Source organism: Bacillus rossius, chromosome 17, assembly GCF_032445375.1.
Source record: "Bacillus rossius redtenbacheri isolate Brsri chromosome 17, Brsri_v3, whole genome shotgun sequence".
Lineage (NCBI taxonomy): Eukaryota > Metazoa > Arthropoda > Insecta > Phasmatodea > Bacillidae > Bacillus > Bacillus rossius.
Window position 1 is genome coordinate 11,554,269 of NC_086344.1, and position 16,938 is coordinate 11,571,206.

A 16,938-nucleotide genomic window follows, 5' to 3' on the forward strand; every position below is an offset into this window, starting at 1 on the left:
TATCTTAGCTCTAATCTTAATACTGCATTTGGTAGGAGTAATTCAGTTAAAAATGGAAATGGAAGACGATGAATGTAAATGTGACTCAAAGATGGCGGACTCGGGTGTTGCAACATAAGCTGGTATGTAGGCACTTTCATAAACATTAGGGGACATACCAACCAAACGTGTTGGGGTGTGAAGTGGAACTACCTCAGAATATATTTGGTGAACTAAAATAGTTATAGTAAAAAGGAATCTATAGTTTTAAAATACCTAGGAAAGTTGGCATTGCAATGATTATAATACATATTCTTTTTCTAAATTCCCAATCAGCTTAATAGCTTAGCAGTAGAGTGGGGGATTGTTTACCTCAGGAGAAGTGATTCAAATCTCGTCACTGGAAATTTTTTTTATAACATTATTTTATAATAATATTAAATATTAATGTTGTCACCTTAATGAGGTTAAGTTGTTTGTAGTAATTATTTACAGACTGAATTAATTTGTTTAATCAGAAACAGATATACAAGTGTTATAATATGTTATAAAATTTTTCATGTTAATATTATATTAATGCCATAGAAGTACAACTTCCAAAGTGTGCGGAAACTTTAAAGTATTAACTTCTTAATGAATTTTTACAAGATGAAAAGTATTTTAATAAAATTCCTTGTAAATCCTTGTTCAAAGTGGGGGCTTAGAATTTTTTTCGTCTTTTTTTTTGGTTTTATCGAAGCAGTTTCTAATATATTAAAATTACAGTTTTTTTTCATGCTGCCATCTTCAGGTGATGGTGACAAGCAATCATTTATTATTCAGGTAGTGAATTATAGTGGCGGGCGCTGAAAGTAAGTGTGATTAGCATCTAGAAATTTTGGTACGTACTACTTGAAATGCGAATACTGTATTGATCAGTGTATTTATCACGCTCAGCATTATTTTAAAGAATTCTGTTTGAAATTTAGTGTCCGAGTTTCGTGTGTTAAGTTTATTTGCAACATGAACAGCATGAGAGCACACGAGTTTGCTCATTACCGAGGTTACATGTCTACACTTCACTGGCGAGAACTGAAAGACTCACATTTTTTTTGACGTGAAAACGTCTTATAAATCGATGAACGCCGGCTGCACGCACGGAAAAGCATGACTCATTGTCACGTTCCGCCTGAGCCGTGCGTGCAAGAACCGGCCAACCACCGTGCGTGAAAATCTTCTATAATATCAAACAGGTTAACGCGGGCTTTTTAAAAGCAGCTATTTAAAAAATTACATAGATGTATTTTTTTCCAATTTCGTCATTTCAAATCAACAATTTATTGACATTGATTTGATTTCAGTTTATTTCTATAACTAATTGTTCGTGATATATATTTAAACAAATTATTTAGATAAAATTTGCAAAAAAACTGTAAATAAAATTTGAAAATTAAAAAGTATGCAGTTTTTCGTCAATGTTTACTTATGACTTTATCACGTAAAATTATCGTCCGTAAACCGACTTTACAGACAACCACCTTTTTTTTTTTTTTTTCATGTAGACAGTGACTTGCTTCTTTTTTTCTTTCAGGGCCAGGTTGTGTTTCCTGTGAAACGGCGATGGAGTCAGAACAGCAGCTGAACCTGCGATGGAACAATTATACCAACAACATGCTGGAGGTGAGACTACATCTGCAGCTCTCTGCCGCTGGTCTGCCAGCTTCGAGAGCTAGGCACTGATGATCAGGGGGTCTGTTCTTCAACCTTGTAAGGTGACCTTACGTAACATTTTAGGGCAATAGCCATACTGCAGTTGTTGAATATTTTCGGAGTGATTCTCAATGCTCTATGGTCACCTCATCATGCGCCTTGTGAACTCAACATAATGGCTGGCTCGAAGGTGGAGATTACTTGCTACCGTCAAGATAAAATGTCGGACTGATGGAATAATTGTACGTAAATGAGTTTGAATAAGGCGTGAAATACGAAAGATAAGCAAATGTTGCTGACATACAATACATCCTTCAAGAGTTAGTAAACTTATATAGTTTATGAACTGAAAGAAACCTTTTAAATTCTTTGCAAAGGAAATAACCTAGGTAAGAAAAGGCGATAATCAAAATGGAAAACAAAATGGCATAGAAAATACAACCAAAAAAAAGTGTTATTTCTTTGATTTCAGAAATTATTTTAAACTGAGGGCTGTTTCAATTGCAAATTGAAGTGTGAAGGAGGCCAAAATGCAGTTTAGCCACCAAATCCCTTGGCATTAACTTTTATTCTGTTAGCAACAGTGTTTAGAGAATACAGAGCTGTGGATATTGTTCTTAAGATAAGATAATAGTTAAGGCTAGCAAAAGTTAGTGAATAGCCCCCAGGAGTGCTGAGTAGAGTTGGGAAAGGATAGTTCTGCCGGTTCCCAGAGCAGGCATAGACGCTCGACATCTAGTGTGTCTCGGCAGCGCGTGGCGAGGTTGGCACCAGACAGGAGCTACTAGCACCGTTGCCACGCAGCTGGGAAACCTTGGAAATCCGCGGAGTTTGAAAGTGGGGGTTAAAAATCTGAATGTCTGCGGCATCTGAAAGGTCTGGGAACACATTTCACTTCATTTTTTTTAATTTCAATCTGCTAGTTGAATAATTTACTTTAAAAATTAAAAATTCACTGATAGAAAAAAAATATGGTTGGCAATAAAATAAATTTCATTATTAAAGGCATTTGTATTAAATCAAATTAAAAAAAAATCCCTACTGTGTAAAGTAACAAACTTTTACCGTACATGTTAGGTTGAAATACATTCTTTAAATTTCAAAACTGATTGGATACTTATGGGAATTTTTGTCAGCCAAACCGGGAATAGTGACATTTATTAACATCCTAGAGGAGCGAAAAGTAATGAAAAGTAATAGCATCAGACATTTTTAATGATGGAAAAAAAGGAACATTTCCTTGAAAAATTATGATTTTATATTTTTCCAGAAAGTTTTTTAAATGAAAAATTTTCCTCTGAAAATTTTTCTGCTCACATCTCATACCCTGTGTGCCTCGCACACACACACTCAGTGATGTAGACATGCCGGAAATATTTTTCACGTAGGAATTTGTAGCCATGGCCAGACCACTTTTCCTGTGTGAAAGAATCACAGGTTTGCCTCACCTGTCATTTTGTAACTGTAAGTTTTTATTTTTATTTTTGGATTTTCATGAAGTACCGGGAAATGGGACCTGTAGTAAAGTGATATGCCCTAGACATTTGTGGAAAACAGAATATGAACATTCTAGTGAATGTCTGTGATGCAGTTAGGCGGGAAAGAATGTTAATTTTCAAATACGTACTTGCCTGGCTTAGTACGAATGGCAACTAACTGCAGGATATATTAAGCACAAAAATTAACAACAAAAGCCAGGTGTTGAAGTAAAGGTTCTCTCTGTTGTCTCGCATGTTACTGCTTTAGTGGAATCATCACTAGAACCACCAGTTGCTCTCTCCTTGCTGTCGATAACATGTGTGGAATTTCAGACTGTTACAAAAATATGGATTAAAAGTGCTTGAAAAGTTTTTTTTTTTTTTTAATAAAACACCCCTACATCATCAATTCCCTCCTGACCAATTGTTCGACGTGAACAGTATGTGAACAAAAGTTGTGTTTTAAATAGGTACTTTTATGCTTTAGTCATTTAATATACTCCTGATCTGTATTTTCAATGTGGCATAGGAAAAAAAATTGAATTTCATACTAAATGCCAATAACTTTGTAGAGGAAACTATCTAAAGCAGTAAGAAGCTTCTTACTGCAAGCATACCAATATATTACAAACTATGCATTAAAAAAAGTAAAATAGTGAATATTCAAAACTGAACATTGTTAGGCACATGGCTTACTAACGCTTAAAACTAAGGCAATCTTATTTGGCTCTTATCTTTTTCCCTTAAGGTTCTCGCACACTTATTTTTAATTTTGTTTTCATCATCTCATCGTTATAGTTATTTAAGGGTCGTTGCTGATTGTTTTCCAACCCAATACAACCCTCTAGCATGTTTGGTCGCTGGGAAGTGACGTCCTGAGTGGAGCGTCTGGCAGTGCCGACCGGCGTGAGTTTTAATGTAACACCCCTACATCATCAATTCTCTCCTGACCAAATCTTCGACATGAACAGTATCTGACCAAAAATTGTGTTTTAAACACTTTTATGCTTTAGTCATTTAACGTGCTCCTGATCTGTATTTTCAGTGTGGCGAGGATGTATAGCTGTAGATGTTCTTGAGTGCCGCTGGCATGTTTGGCCGCTGGGGGGAACAACGTCTCGAGTGGAGCGTCGAGCGTGAGGTGTGGTCCCTGCCGCAGGTGTTTGCCGAGCAGCTGAGGACGGGGCAGCTGGTCGACTGCACCTTGTCCTCGCAGGGGCAGTTCCTCAAGGCCCACAAGATGGTGCTGTCTGCGTGCAGCCCGTACTTCCAGGTGAGGCCCTCGACCCTCGACTGAACAAGCTGCAGTCAGAGGCGAGAGTTAGGTTCTCAGGAAGCTTTACTTACAGTTCACTCATGTTCTGTAACGACGAGCCAGTAATACAATCGGAGACAAGAGATAGGTTCTCAGGAAGCTTTACTAACAGGCCGCCCATGTTCTGTAACGACGAGCCGGTAATACAATCGGAGACAAGAGATAGGTTCTCAGGAAGCTTTACTAACAGTTCACTCATGTTCTGTATCGAAGAGCCAGTAATACAATCGGAGACGAGAGATAGGTTCTCAGGAAGCTTTACTAACAGGCCGCCCATGTTCTGTAACGACGAGCCAGTAATACAATCGGAGACGAGAGATAGGTCCTCAGGAAGCTTTACTGACAGGCCGCCCATGTTCTGTAACGACGAGCCAGTAATACAATCGGAGACAAGAGATAGGTTCTCAGGAAGCTTTACTGACAGGTTGCCCATGTTCTGTAACGACGAGCCAGTAATACAATCGGAGACAAGAGATAGGTTCTCAGGAAGCTTTACTAACAGGCCGCCCATGTTCTGTAACGACGAGCCGGTAATACAATCGGAGACAAGAGATAGGTTCTCAGGAAGCTTTACTAACAGGCCGCCCATGTTCTGTAACGACGAGCCGGTAATACAATCGGAGACAAGAGATAGGTTCTCAGGAAGCAGCTACTAACAGGCCGCCCATGTTCTGTAACGACGAGCCGGTAATACAATTGGAGACAAGAGATAGGTTCTCAAGAAGCTTTACTAACAGGCCGCCCATGTTCTGTAACGACGAGCCGGTAATACAATCGGAGACAAGAGATAGGTTCTCAGGAAGCTTTACTAACAGGCCGCCCATGTTCTGTAACGACGAGCCGGTAATACAATCGGAGACAAGAGATAGGTTCTCAGGAAGCAGCTACTAACAGGCCGCCCGTGTTCTGTAACGACGAGCCGGTAATACAATCGGAGACAAGAGATAGGTTCTCAGGAAGCTTTACTAACAGGCCGCCCATGTTCTGTAACGACGAGCCAGTAATACAATCGGAGACAAGAGATAGGTTCTCAGGAAGCTTTACTAACAGGTCGCCCATGTTCTGTAACGACGAGCCAGTAATGCAATCGGAGACAAGAGATAGGTTCTCAGGAAGCTTTACTATCAGGCCGCCCATTTTCGGTAACGACGAGCCAGTAATACAATCGGAGACAAGAGATAGGTTCTCAGGAAGCTTTACTAAGAGGCCGCCCATGTTCTGTAACGACGAGCCGGTAATACAATCGGAGACAGGAGATAAGTTCTCAGGAAGCTTTACTAAATGCCACTCATGTTCTGTAACGACGAGCCAGTAATACAATGGGAGACCAGAGATAGGTTCTCAGGAAGCAGCTACTAACAGGCCGCCCATGTTCTGTAACGACGAGCCAATAATACAATCGGAGACACGAGATAGGTTTTTAGGAAGCTTTACTAACAGGACGCCCATGTTCTGTAACATCGAGCCGGTAATACAATCGGAGACCAGAGATAGGTTCTCAGGAAGCTTTACTAACAGGCCGCCCGTGTTCTGTAAGGACGAGCCAGTAATACAATCGGAGACACGAGATAGGTTCTCAGGAAGCTTTACTAACAGGCCGCCCGTGTTCTGTATTGACGTGCCAGTAATACAATCGGAGACAAGAGATAGGTTCTCAGGAAGCTTTACTAACAGGCCGCCCATGTTCTGTAACGACGAGCCAGTAATACAATCGGAGACACGAGATAGGTTCTCAGGAAGCTTTACTAACAGGCCGCCCGTGTTCTGTATTGACGTGCCAGTAATACAATCGGAGACAAGAGATAGGTTCTCAGGAAGCTTTACTAACAGGCTGCCCTTGTTCTGTAACGACGAGCCGGTAATACAATCGGAGACAAGAGATAGGTTCTCAGGAAGCTTTACTAACAGGCCGCCCGTGTTCTGTAACCACGAGCCAGTAATACAATCGGAGACAAGAGATAGGTTCTTAGGAAGCTTTACTAACAGGCCGCCCATGTTCTGTTACGATGAACCTGTAAGGACACCCTTTCGAGGGTATTCTAGGAATGTTTTTAAGTCCGAAAAAAAAGTTAAGAATTATGAATACTTTTTTTTTTTTAGTAACTAAAATTTGCTGATCGTAATTGAAAGTGTTTGTTCGCCGTAAGACGGCTGCTCTTGAGTCGTTTCAGCAGCTCACGTCTCTTGCCGCGCACGTAAGGCCTAACTAGACTAGTTTGCTGTGGATTTACCTGCCTACTGAGTATCCATAGTTTCATACCTGAAATGGCTTCTGAAAACATCTGTTTTTGCTGTTTTGCTGTTAAAAAATAAAGTGTTGGAAACAAAACCATGAAGAAAAAAATTAGCATATGAAAGTGGAATGGCTCTAAAATGCTATTCTTAATTGGACACTTTAAAAATGTTTTGGGATTTTGTTTGTTGTCCCGTTGACCCCTCCGGAGTTTAGTGTGCCATCATAAGGCATCCAGCCAGGCTTATGGTAAACAAATTGTTTGAACGGTGATGTGATGCTGTTATTAAAATATGATAAAATATTTTTTGTGTTGTTTGCCTCGTGTTGGGAGAATACCAACATAACCCAAGTTCAAAAAAAGTGAAGGAATTTAATGAATTTCAACACTAAATTGAGTTGCTAGTGTTAAGTATTCTTTGCCTAATAAACACTTACGTAATCTGTAATGCGGGAGCAGCATACTGACCCGTGTGGTCGAAGCCACTCAACATACTTTATGTGTTTATTTGGGAATGACTAAATCTAAAGCAGTTTTTCAGTTTGAACATGGTACATTTATATCCCTAAAATATTGCAGATTTTGATAATGTATTTCTATTATTTCATTGTTCTACAAAACCATTAACTTAATAATTTTACTATGCATATTAGCCACTTATATAGGTGTAGAAAATAATTATAAATTTCCAGACTTCAAGGTCTTCTTGCACAATGTTCAGAATGGATTTATTTTCTTGCATCTTAAAAACTAAAAGTAAAGAAATGCAAATCTTTTGTGATCTTTTTGTTGGATAAATGTAAGAATTAAATTGTTTTATTTTGCCAAGGTTTATGAGTTTTTCACTGACAAGCATTACAAAATATTGATTGTGCATGTGACATAACGTGCAGAAATGATTTCCTGGGTCCAGAGGAACATAATAGTATATTTTTAGTTAAATTCAGAAATTTAAGACTACTTGATAGGGCTTTTGCAGTATAATAACACACAAAGAATTTCTTCATTGAGAACAGTTTTAAAGAGCACATTTGTCCAACCTGCCATTACTAGTTTACTCTTTCTTGGCGTTAGTTTAATAAGACACATAATTTACATATATGTTTTGCAGCATTTCTTTGTAATTTTTCAGGAACTGTTCAAAAATCATTACGGCTCGAATCCTGTTATCATTTTCAACGGGATCAGTTTCTTGGACTTGAAGCTTGTGATAGACTTCATGTATCGAGGAGAAATAAAGGTATGTGACCCACTAACTGGCGGAAGTTGGGATAGTGTTTTTAGTCAGTGCATTCCACGGAAACTTTAAAGCTTTGTGGCTTTGTGTTGTTTGGGAATATGGAAGTATACCTACTCCTTTCTTTTTTTTTTTTTTTAAATAAGGTATAATATTCCCACAGGAGTCTGGAAGATCCAGTATTTGTGAAGGCTTTTGAAGAAAATGAAAAATTTGTTATTTAGTGGATTAAAAATGAGAAAATAATAATAATTTTGACAATTTATTTCTCGCTTTAAATTATTTTAACCCTACAATTTCCCTAGATTGTAATTCTGGAGAGCCACTTTTCTAGAAAAAAAAGGCAAAAAATTATAATTTTAGGTTCATGACATGTTTCATAATAATTGTCATCTAAGAGAGCATTGTGATACATAAAGTAGTCAACACTTTTAACAAGTGGTTAGGTTAGCTACATGTCAAATACTTTAAAAACATGTGGACTGGGTTAGTAAAGGTTTGCTACATTAAAAATGTTATATAATGGCTTGAATGAATACCTAGATTAAAAATACTACAACACCCTCTTAGAGAATAATTTAAATAACATGTATTTAATAATTTTTTAAATTTTTTATAAAAAAAATTTTATTTTACATATATTCTATTTTTAATAGCTTTCCTGGCTGTCAAGTTTCATAATAGACCACAGATTTTAAAAAAGAAAGTCTTTTGCAGCATAACCTAATAACATAGGTAGTACTCAAAAACACATTATATCAATTTTTTTATATTTTTTTCCTTAGAAAACGGCCATTCTCGTCAACAAGTACTCTTTTAACCGCTTTAACTATTACCTTACCAAAATTGTAAACAAACGTAAAACTTACACTTTATTATTTTTCCTTTTCTTCTGTAATTTTTTAGCTAGAAATGATTGTCCATACTGCAAATTGGTAACACATGTATTTTGGAAATAAGTTGAAATTTTAATTATTGTTTGAAATCATGCCAAGTTAACATGAAAACAGGTGGTTTTTGGAGTGCGTCTACCTATCGTGAATTTCTTCCATTATCTGCGGCTAAGAAAAACATAGCACATTAATAAAAATTCACTCTATAATTCTGTGCTTGTTGCATGAAAGGGGTTTAAGTCCAAAATCATAGTTTTGAGAAAATCGCGATTGAAAATTATCAGGTTTCTTGAAGTCAGTTTTTTTTTTTTAGCGTTATTAACTGCTTTAGAACTTTGGAAAACTCATTAATTGTTTTTTTTTTTTTTAAAAAAGCTCTGATAACTAATTGTTAACCATTTTTGACTTGACCCCCCTTTACGCAGCAAGTACAGAATTATGAACGTGTGTGTGGTTATTACCCAAGTCTCTGCTCCCATTCTTGAATAATTATACTTACAAGTATTGAGTTTCTGGAGACTTTTTAGTGGGACTTGTGTAGGCTGTGTTGTGTCTTGCGTGTTGGACGAGTGTGCCGTGACTGCCTGTGGCCTGGTGTCGCGTGTGGCCGGGTACCGAGGCAAGCGGGTCTCACATGTGGCCTGGTCTCATGTGTGGCCGGGTACCGAGGCAAGCGGGTCTCACATGTGGCCTGGTCTCATGTGTGGCCGGGTACCGAGGCAGGCGGGTCTCACATGTGGCTGGGTCCCGGGGCAGGCGGGTCTCACATGTGGCCTGGTCTCATGTGTGGCCGGGTCCTGAGGCAGGCGGGTCTCACATGTGGCTGGGTCTCACGTGTGGCCGGGTCTCGAGGCTGAAGGCGGGCGCGTGTCGCAGGTGCTGGAGGCGGAGCTGGAGGGGCTGCTGGCGGCCGCTGAGACGCTGCAGGTGAAGGGGCTGACCAGCGCGAGGGGCAAGTACGAGACGGGGCAGGTGGAGGGGGACTCCCCGCCCTTCGTCGCCGCCGCCGCGCCCAGCCCCATGGTGCTGCGCAAGAAGAGGCCCTCCCCGGTACCACATGTCGCATGAACCTGTTTGGTATTCCATCCTAGACCTGGCTGCCGTGGCCCCAGTGCGAACTAATATTCCATGCTTTCTCGGCTACAGCTAAACACTTAGCGAGAATTCAGTACTGTTAATGTTTGCTGGAAAAACAATTTATATATATTTATTTTTTTGAGTGCACAATTAATTGTTTTTTTGCAGTTTTCAGATATTTTATTTTGGTTCCTTGAAATTTCTGAACCGAAAACAACTTTTAAAATCTTCAGTTTTGGTTATTTATGTATTTTTCTAGTACTTTGCTATCTGTTGTGTTAATGTAAAGTTTATCCCACTGAAAAGTTAAGCAAAAATATTCTATCAATTTCACCAACTTCTGTGGATGGGAAAAACTCACAAAAAAAGTATGCTATGGCCTATTGTTTTTCCATCACAAAGTAAATGTATTTTTTTTTTTCCGTATATTAAATGGGTAGTTTGTTAAAGGCCTACTATACAAACAAAGAATGCAAACAAATTGTTTAGATCATTGCTCTTTAAAGCTATACACTATTAATATGAAATTACATTTGAACCGCTAGCATAAACTTATAATTAGTGCCAATGTGGCTGAGCGAGAAAATGAGAATGTATCTTTGCTGTCAGAATATGGAAGCCAGCGGCGTTGGCTTAATTAATTGTTTTAGGTTAACTTAATAAATACCTAAACATTAAAGTTTTAGGCTTAAGCAAGGAGTGTACTCCTCTTTTTTGTGTTGTTGAATTTTTGCGTTTTTCATTACTAGGTAATGAACCTGATAAAATGACAAAACCCTCCTTATATTAAATAAGCACTTTAGATCTTTCTTTCTTCTTGTGCACCAATCCCACACATAGCAAATTTCTAATGTGTATGCAAGATATAGGACCTACATGTGCTTCTAAAAAAAAATGTGTTTTTTAAGTGTTGGGTTTATGAAACAGTCGTCATGTTATTTATGGATAACTGGATTTTCAAAATACTTTCCCTGATTCATCATTTGTGATGAATGAACTGTATGTTACATTTGGTTTTGCCAGATTGCGATCAATGCTAAACCAGAGAACTCGATGGACACGGAGAACTTGTCAGTGTTTGAAGCTCCGAAGAAGTCGTCACCGTCGACCTCCGAAGCCTTCGGCAGCAACGGGATTCTGTCGTCCGTGGTGAGTGGGCGGTGCGTCACCGGCCTTGCTGTGTTTTTGAAATGTTGCTGGCGACGACTAATGACTCGCGCTCTTGCTGTCTCCCAGATTAAGACCGAGCCGCCCGAGTGTGGGGACGCGGCCTACGCTAACGACAATGAGGACGATGAGGAGGGAGACATTGCAGGCTGGGAAACTCCTAAGATAGTGGTCGACTTGGTAATAATGCTGGCCGCTCGTCGCACGGGCGGGTTGCTTGCTGCTGGCTGTCAGTGTTTGTGGGTTGCCGTGCGGTGGTTGTGGCCTGAGGCACTTCTTGGCTCCTGAACTGTTCTTGCTCGTCACTGCATGCCAGTTAGCTTGAAACTTGAGGCGGTTCTCGCCTGGTCGAGGGCTATTGTCGCCTTGACATTAGACATCATTGAAAATGGTTAAGGTGGTGTCTGTTTGGATATTTTTGTTGTTATTCATTAAGATGTCACAATGGTTTTAATTCGCTGTATTAACAAGACTGGTGTTAAACCGGCTACGGTTCAGTATGAATTTTACATGTATTATTCACTCTTCCAAACCATTTTACCTTGTCGAAACACTTAATGAAGCATCTCATACTCGGGTCTGACATTCATAAACACACAAGGAATTAGTGATGGCTAGGTAAGAGTCTGAAGTGTTAATGATCCATTAATTAAGATCTCGAATTAAAGAATATAAATTTTAAAGTTTTAGATCATTGATCCTTTTTCTAGCAGGATGTAAGACGACCATGTACTTTTCCAAATACAAGTTGACTTGAATCCTGTTACATTGCAAACTGTTATTTGACTGAAAACTAGAATTTTATCTATGTTTTCATCATTTATAACAATTTTTTGTATATCTTGATGGTCACAAACCTTATTTCCTGTTATCTAGACTTGTTTTACTGTTGCAGAAATGAGTCAAGTTTTGTCCAAGTTCCCTAAATGCGCTGTTAAGGTAGTCTGGAATTGACCAAGTGTGTGCTGAGCTCGTTGATAATAATGCAGTCACTCCGTGTCCCTGAGGTGTTGGTGTGGCTGTGTGCATGTGCGGTGGTGGTTTGGTGTCGCAGGTTGTGGGGTGGTGTCTTGGGAGAGGTGTTGTGGGTTTCGTGGATGAGGTGGGAGCATTCGTATTGGTGTGTAGCCGGGGTGTTGGGAGCGCCAAATACTGTATTTACTCGCATATAGGTCGCGGCAATTTTACCAGATTTGATGGGGAAAAAATGAAGTGCGACCTATATGTAAAGAAAAATTTTTGAGGAATATTTTGCTTAAAAATGCGAAAAAGAAGTTTATATAGGTATAGGCAAATTTATTTACAATGTACACATACAGCGAAACCCCTTTTTTACGTTACCGTTATTTACGTTTTCCCGTTATTTGCACTATATTCTTCAGGTCCCGTTTAGTTCCCATTTAGTCCAATACAATACTTTCATGCGAATTACGTCTCAAAAATAGAATCCATCCCGCTATACCATAAACAACCAGAAAATACCGTGGGTACTTTTAAGAGTAGATAAGATTAGCTAGTAGGCCTTAAAACATCGTGAAAAACGTAACGTTTATAGTCGGCAATGAACATTTTAAATTGCAAAATATACATATTTTATAACATGAAAAGTTGCTTTTATTTCTAAACATGTAATAATTTAAGCCTAGGCGTGTAAAAGTCCGAGTAATTATAGCAGGATACAATCTAAAATGCACGAGGGAAAAACGTAAACTCACGAATGTATAAGCGTGGCTGATTGTTAAGTTCTGATACTGTATTTATGTCACAACTTAGTCGAAATACTGGTACGAGACAAACTTCACAAGATAAAATGAGCGGAGTCTTGGTAACTGTTTTATACGTATTTTATAATTTCGGAAGTATGGTACAGTTGACGCATATTTTTTAAACTAACAATTTATTCCTGGAGATCGTAATTAATTAATTATTGGTATCAAGATGAACGTAAACTTGAACATGTCACGGCAGCGAGAAAACTGGTGCGTATACCAATAAACTGGTATTAGAACTGGACAAAACTGGTACACGGGAGGTGGAGCTTATATTTTTTTCTGCTAAGCTCGCATCTATTGGCTGGCTGCTGATGTCAGGTCACGAGTCTGGGCGGAGCGTTGAGTCAGTTATACTGTGCATGCGCAGCTCAGAGAACAAAGAGAGCCAGACGGCGCGCCGTAACAGCAGCTGACCGAGTACAATGACCTTTCTCCGCGCACGGCGCGCTATCGACGGTAAATTTACATCAATTTGCGGCCCTTTTTTTAAATTTTTTTTTACTGTGGTGCAATACGTATGTGTAATGAATTACCGGTGCAACCTATATGGGGGGAATCTTAAATACCAAATTCAAGACCTCATATTATGGGTGCGACCTATCTGCGATGGCGACCTATATGCGAGTAAATACGGTAACTGAAAGTTAAAACAAAATCTTTAGAAGGAATTAACGGAAGCCCCATCTTTTTAGTATGAATTCATGTGCATGTTAACCGATTCATTTCATTTGCTACATGTGTTGCTATGTTTCACATTACACTTTAAAAAACTTTGCTGAAAATGGAACATGCTTCAAGCATAGCTGAGTAGTTTTGAGTTTGAAAATTTCAATGTTATGTACATGCTTTACAAGATTACAAAAAAAATTTTTTTCTCTGATTCAGTTGCGATACATGTACCTATGGTGTTCTTGATTTATTCAAATACAGAAGGTAAGAATAAAGGCATAATAATGACAAAGGTTTACAGTAAAACCTTTTTGTTGCGACCCCATTCATTGCAACCACCTCTCTATTACAACCCGATTTCGAGGAACCGTGAAAACATTGCCGAAAATCCGAAGAAAATCGGACAGAAAATAAGTTTCTTGTGGTGAGTAGCGTGTTACTGTGTTTCTCTTGCCGAGTGCTGTACTGCCGTATGCAGCGCATATCTAAAAATAGATACCACTTCCTGTCGACCGCTGTCAGCGCTTGACAACCCCCATTCCACGTCCCTTTGCCGGCAGGGTGCAGATAAAAGTTTTTGTGGCAACGTGTTTACGACAGCTGTCAGCGCTTAACAACCCCCATTCCACGTCCCTTTGCCAAAGCTACCTGCTGGATTTCTCTTGATTTTCATTACTATCGTTTGACAATACACAGCGACCGACTGGATGCACGCCCGCCTCGACTCGTTTTAACTGCCGCAGCGATGTTTATTTTGACAGCTCAAGCAATTATCATTTTGACAGCTCAAGCAATTATCTTTTCCCGTGGGTTGATAGAAAAAGGTCGCTTCACCCAGCATAAAAAAAAAGGCTACGCCACTTATTCCCCACGCAGGAAACACACTGGCTGCCGTCTGTCTCCCCCGCATTTATCTTTCTTCTAACATTCCACGTCTCGCCTCTCGCGCGAGCAATAACGCCAGCCAGCCGGGCGAGCTTCGTGTGCGCCCACTCGCGTTTCAGAACCTACAGCTGCCATATTTTTAAAGAAAATGTCCCATTATTTTTTTGTTATTCTTACATGAACATTATTTGAAGTATTAAAGCTGACACAAAAATACGATGTGTGTTAAAATTAACAGATTTTAATTATCTTTCATTTCGTTTTTTTTTTCTTCTGATTTTCACATTTTGGTCAAAATGTCCAATTATTGACAGTTCCCGAGAATGTATTCGTAAAATCACTGCTTCGTTAAATCCGGGGTTCGTGACATTGGGGTTCTAGTGTATTTAACTACGGCAAGCAGAAAACGTACATGTAAACTAACCAGTAAAAGTAAACTGTTTTGACATATTTTCTTTAGAGGTGGCCTGTAGGGCGACGGACTTGTCATGAAGGTTGAAGTGGGTTTAAAGCAAAGCCGTCTAGCATTGTGAGTGACAGCATCCTGCCATTGTACGGCTGGTTTCTTAGCGAGTAGCAGTTTGATAAGGGGGGGGGGGGGGTTGAAATGAACTGAAAATTTCGGAAAACATCTATTACGACCCCCCCTCTATTAGACCCTATTCCTGGGAACCGTGAGGGGTCGTTTCAGAGAGGTTTGACTGTATTTTATTCCCTCATGAACACTTAAAAAATTTTCTTTGTAAAATGCAAAAAATATTGCTTGAGGAGCAGTGAAAATATTGTTGGTTATTGTAAAATATTTCCGTGTGTTGTAAAAAAATTTTCAGTAAGTGTTGGGTAAGTTTAAAAGTGGCTCATTTATATACATGTAACCATAGTGCTTAAAATTCCTATTGGTTATTTACTCCAGTACACATTAAGCTTTATCAATCTGTTGCCAAGACAATTGCAATATTAATGGAAAGCACAGAATAACTCTCCATTAAAATGCATGAGAATGACCGTTTACAAAACTGCTTTAAACACAGTTCAGAAACATTCTCAAAATAACTAGTATTTAATGTGATTGACCACCGTCATTATTTAACTCGGGCGCTACGGTGAATACCGCAGAGTGTCCGGTCGCTGTTGCTACACGCCAGCTATTGCCGGCACGCGTGGAATCTCCGAGGTCGCCGCGGCTCCGGGAAGAGTTGAAGCCGCTGACCTCCGTGTCGCGTCAGCACCAGAACTCGTCGTCTTCCTCTTGAGAACGATATGTAGCCAATGGCGTAGCCAGGATTTGTGTATGGGGGGTGTTAAGAAGCATGCTGCCCCCCCCCTCCTCCCCCCTTATTAAAGCAAGGGGTCCGGGGGTCCTCCCCCCCACCCGGGAAAATTAGGATTTTAGGGTGTAAAATAGTGCTATTTTAGCAGTTTTCGGGTCTTAAATTTAAATATTGTAATGGTAAAAATTTTATTAATTTTAATATGAAATTTGTTTGAGTGAAATTGATTTGGTGCTACACCCCTGTATGTAGCAGTAGGAAATCTCATGCAAAAACAATGTTCGGACATACATAGTTGCATCACAAAAACCTGTCGAGATAGAAGTGTTATTTATGATTGAGTACGGTGTCAGTTCACAGACATTTATAACGATGAGAGAGGAGAGAACCGTAAGACTGCTGCGTGGCCGCAACGCACTCAAACGCACGCATGCATGCCCTCCCCTCTTTCCCCTCTCTGGCTGGTTTATTTAGAGATTCACCCTCTTGCTGAGTGACACAGCCCGGCGGCAGACAGACACGTCACTTAACCGCGGCCCGACAGGCGACAGTCGTAGCTAACGGCACAGTTCACGATGCCTACCACCCACTGTTGAGATATTGTAATCAAACAATTTATATTTCCTCGTGATGTATTTATTGAAAACCAACACAGGCTAGTTATTTACGCACATAGTCAACCACAACAGTGAAATGTTAATATTATTTTTTTAACCCAAAATGGAAAATTCTCGTATGGCTCGCAGTATACATTTTATCAAACGAAATATCATCATGAAATTTACCCATACGCGGGTAAATACGTACCTTATGACTTATGAGAACTGCAAACAATAAAAAATTTACATTTTGCCATCACTTGTTTCGGACACTCACCACAAGTAAGACCTAAGACTGTAGTTAGACCTTGCCAGAGAGTTCAAGTCCTTCTTTAGCATTCAGGGCGTGCAAGCAACGCATGTGGAGACTAGACTTTAACCACAGAGAGGGGCAGGCGACTGTCGGAGAGGGAACGAGTGATATGCGTGTTGTAAGTTTCAATAGATGATGTAGCCAACGTTTTGCTTTTAACTCACTCTCTATTTACTAGTATCGCACAGTACACACATAGCCGACATGGCTGCAACGATAACAACATTCGTACACATACAAAAAACAAGATGGCACCTGAACAAAGGATGTCAAATCAAAGTCTGTGTAGCAAATACAAATAAAACATTATTACTTTCGTGACTTATGTGTCTCAAAAAAAAAACCAACAAGGGGAAGGGG

At 39.5% G+C, this 16,938-nt stretch overlaps 1 protein-coding gene across 1 annotated transcript in view; it reads left to right on the forward strand.

Annotated features, from left to right (window-relative positions):
• The first annotated feature begins 1,528 nt into the window (after positions 1–1,528).
• The window catches only part of LOC134540568 (zinc finger and BTB domain-containing protein 22-like), a 38,918-nt gene continuing 23,508 nt past the window's right edge, over positions 1,529–16,938 (forward strand). The window contains exons 1-6 of the mRNA XM_063383387.1: positions 1,529–1,638; positions 4,306–4,419; positions 7,828–7,935; positions 9,702–9,875; positions 10,926–11,051; positions 11,139–11,249. Of these exons, the coding sequence (XP_063239457.1) occupies positions 1,579–1,638; positions 4,306–4,419; positions 7,828–7,935; positions 9,702–9,875; positions 10,926–11,051; positions 11,139–11,249 (693 nt within the window). The 5' untranslated portion in view covers positions 1,529–1,578. The remainder of the gene's footprint in view (positions 1,639–4,305; positions 4,420–7,827; positions 7,936–9,701; positions 9,876–10,925; positions 11,052–11,138; positions 11,250–16,938) is intronic.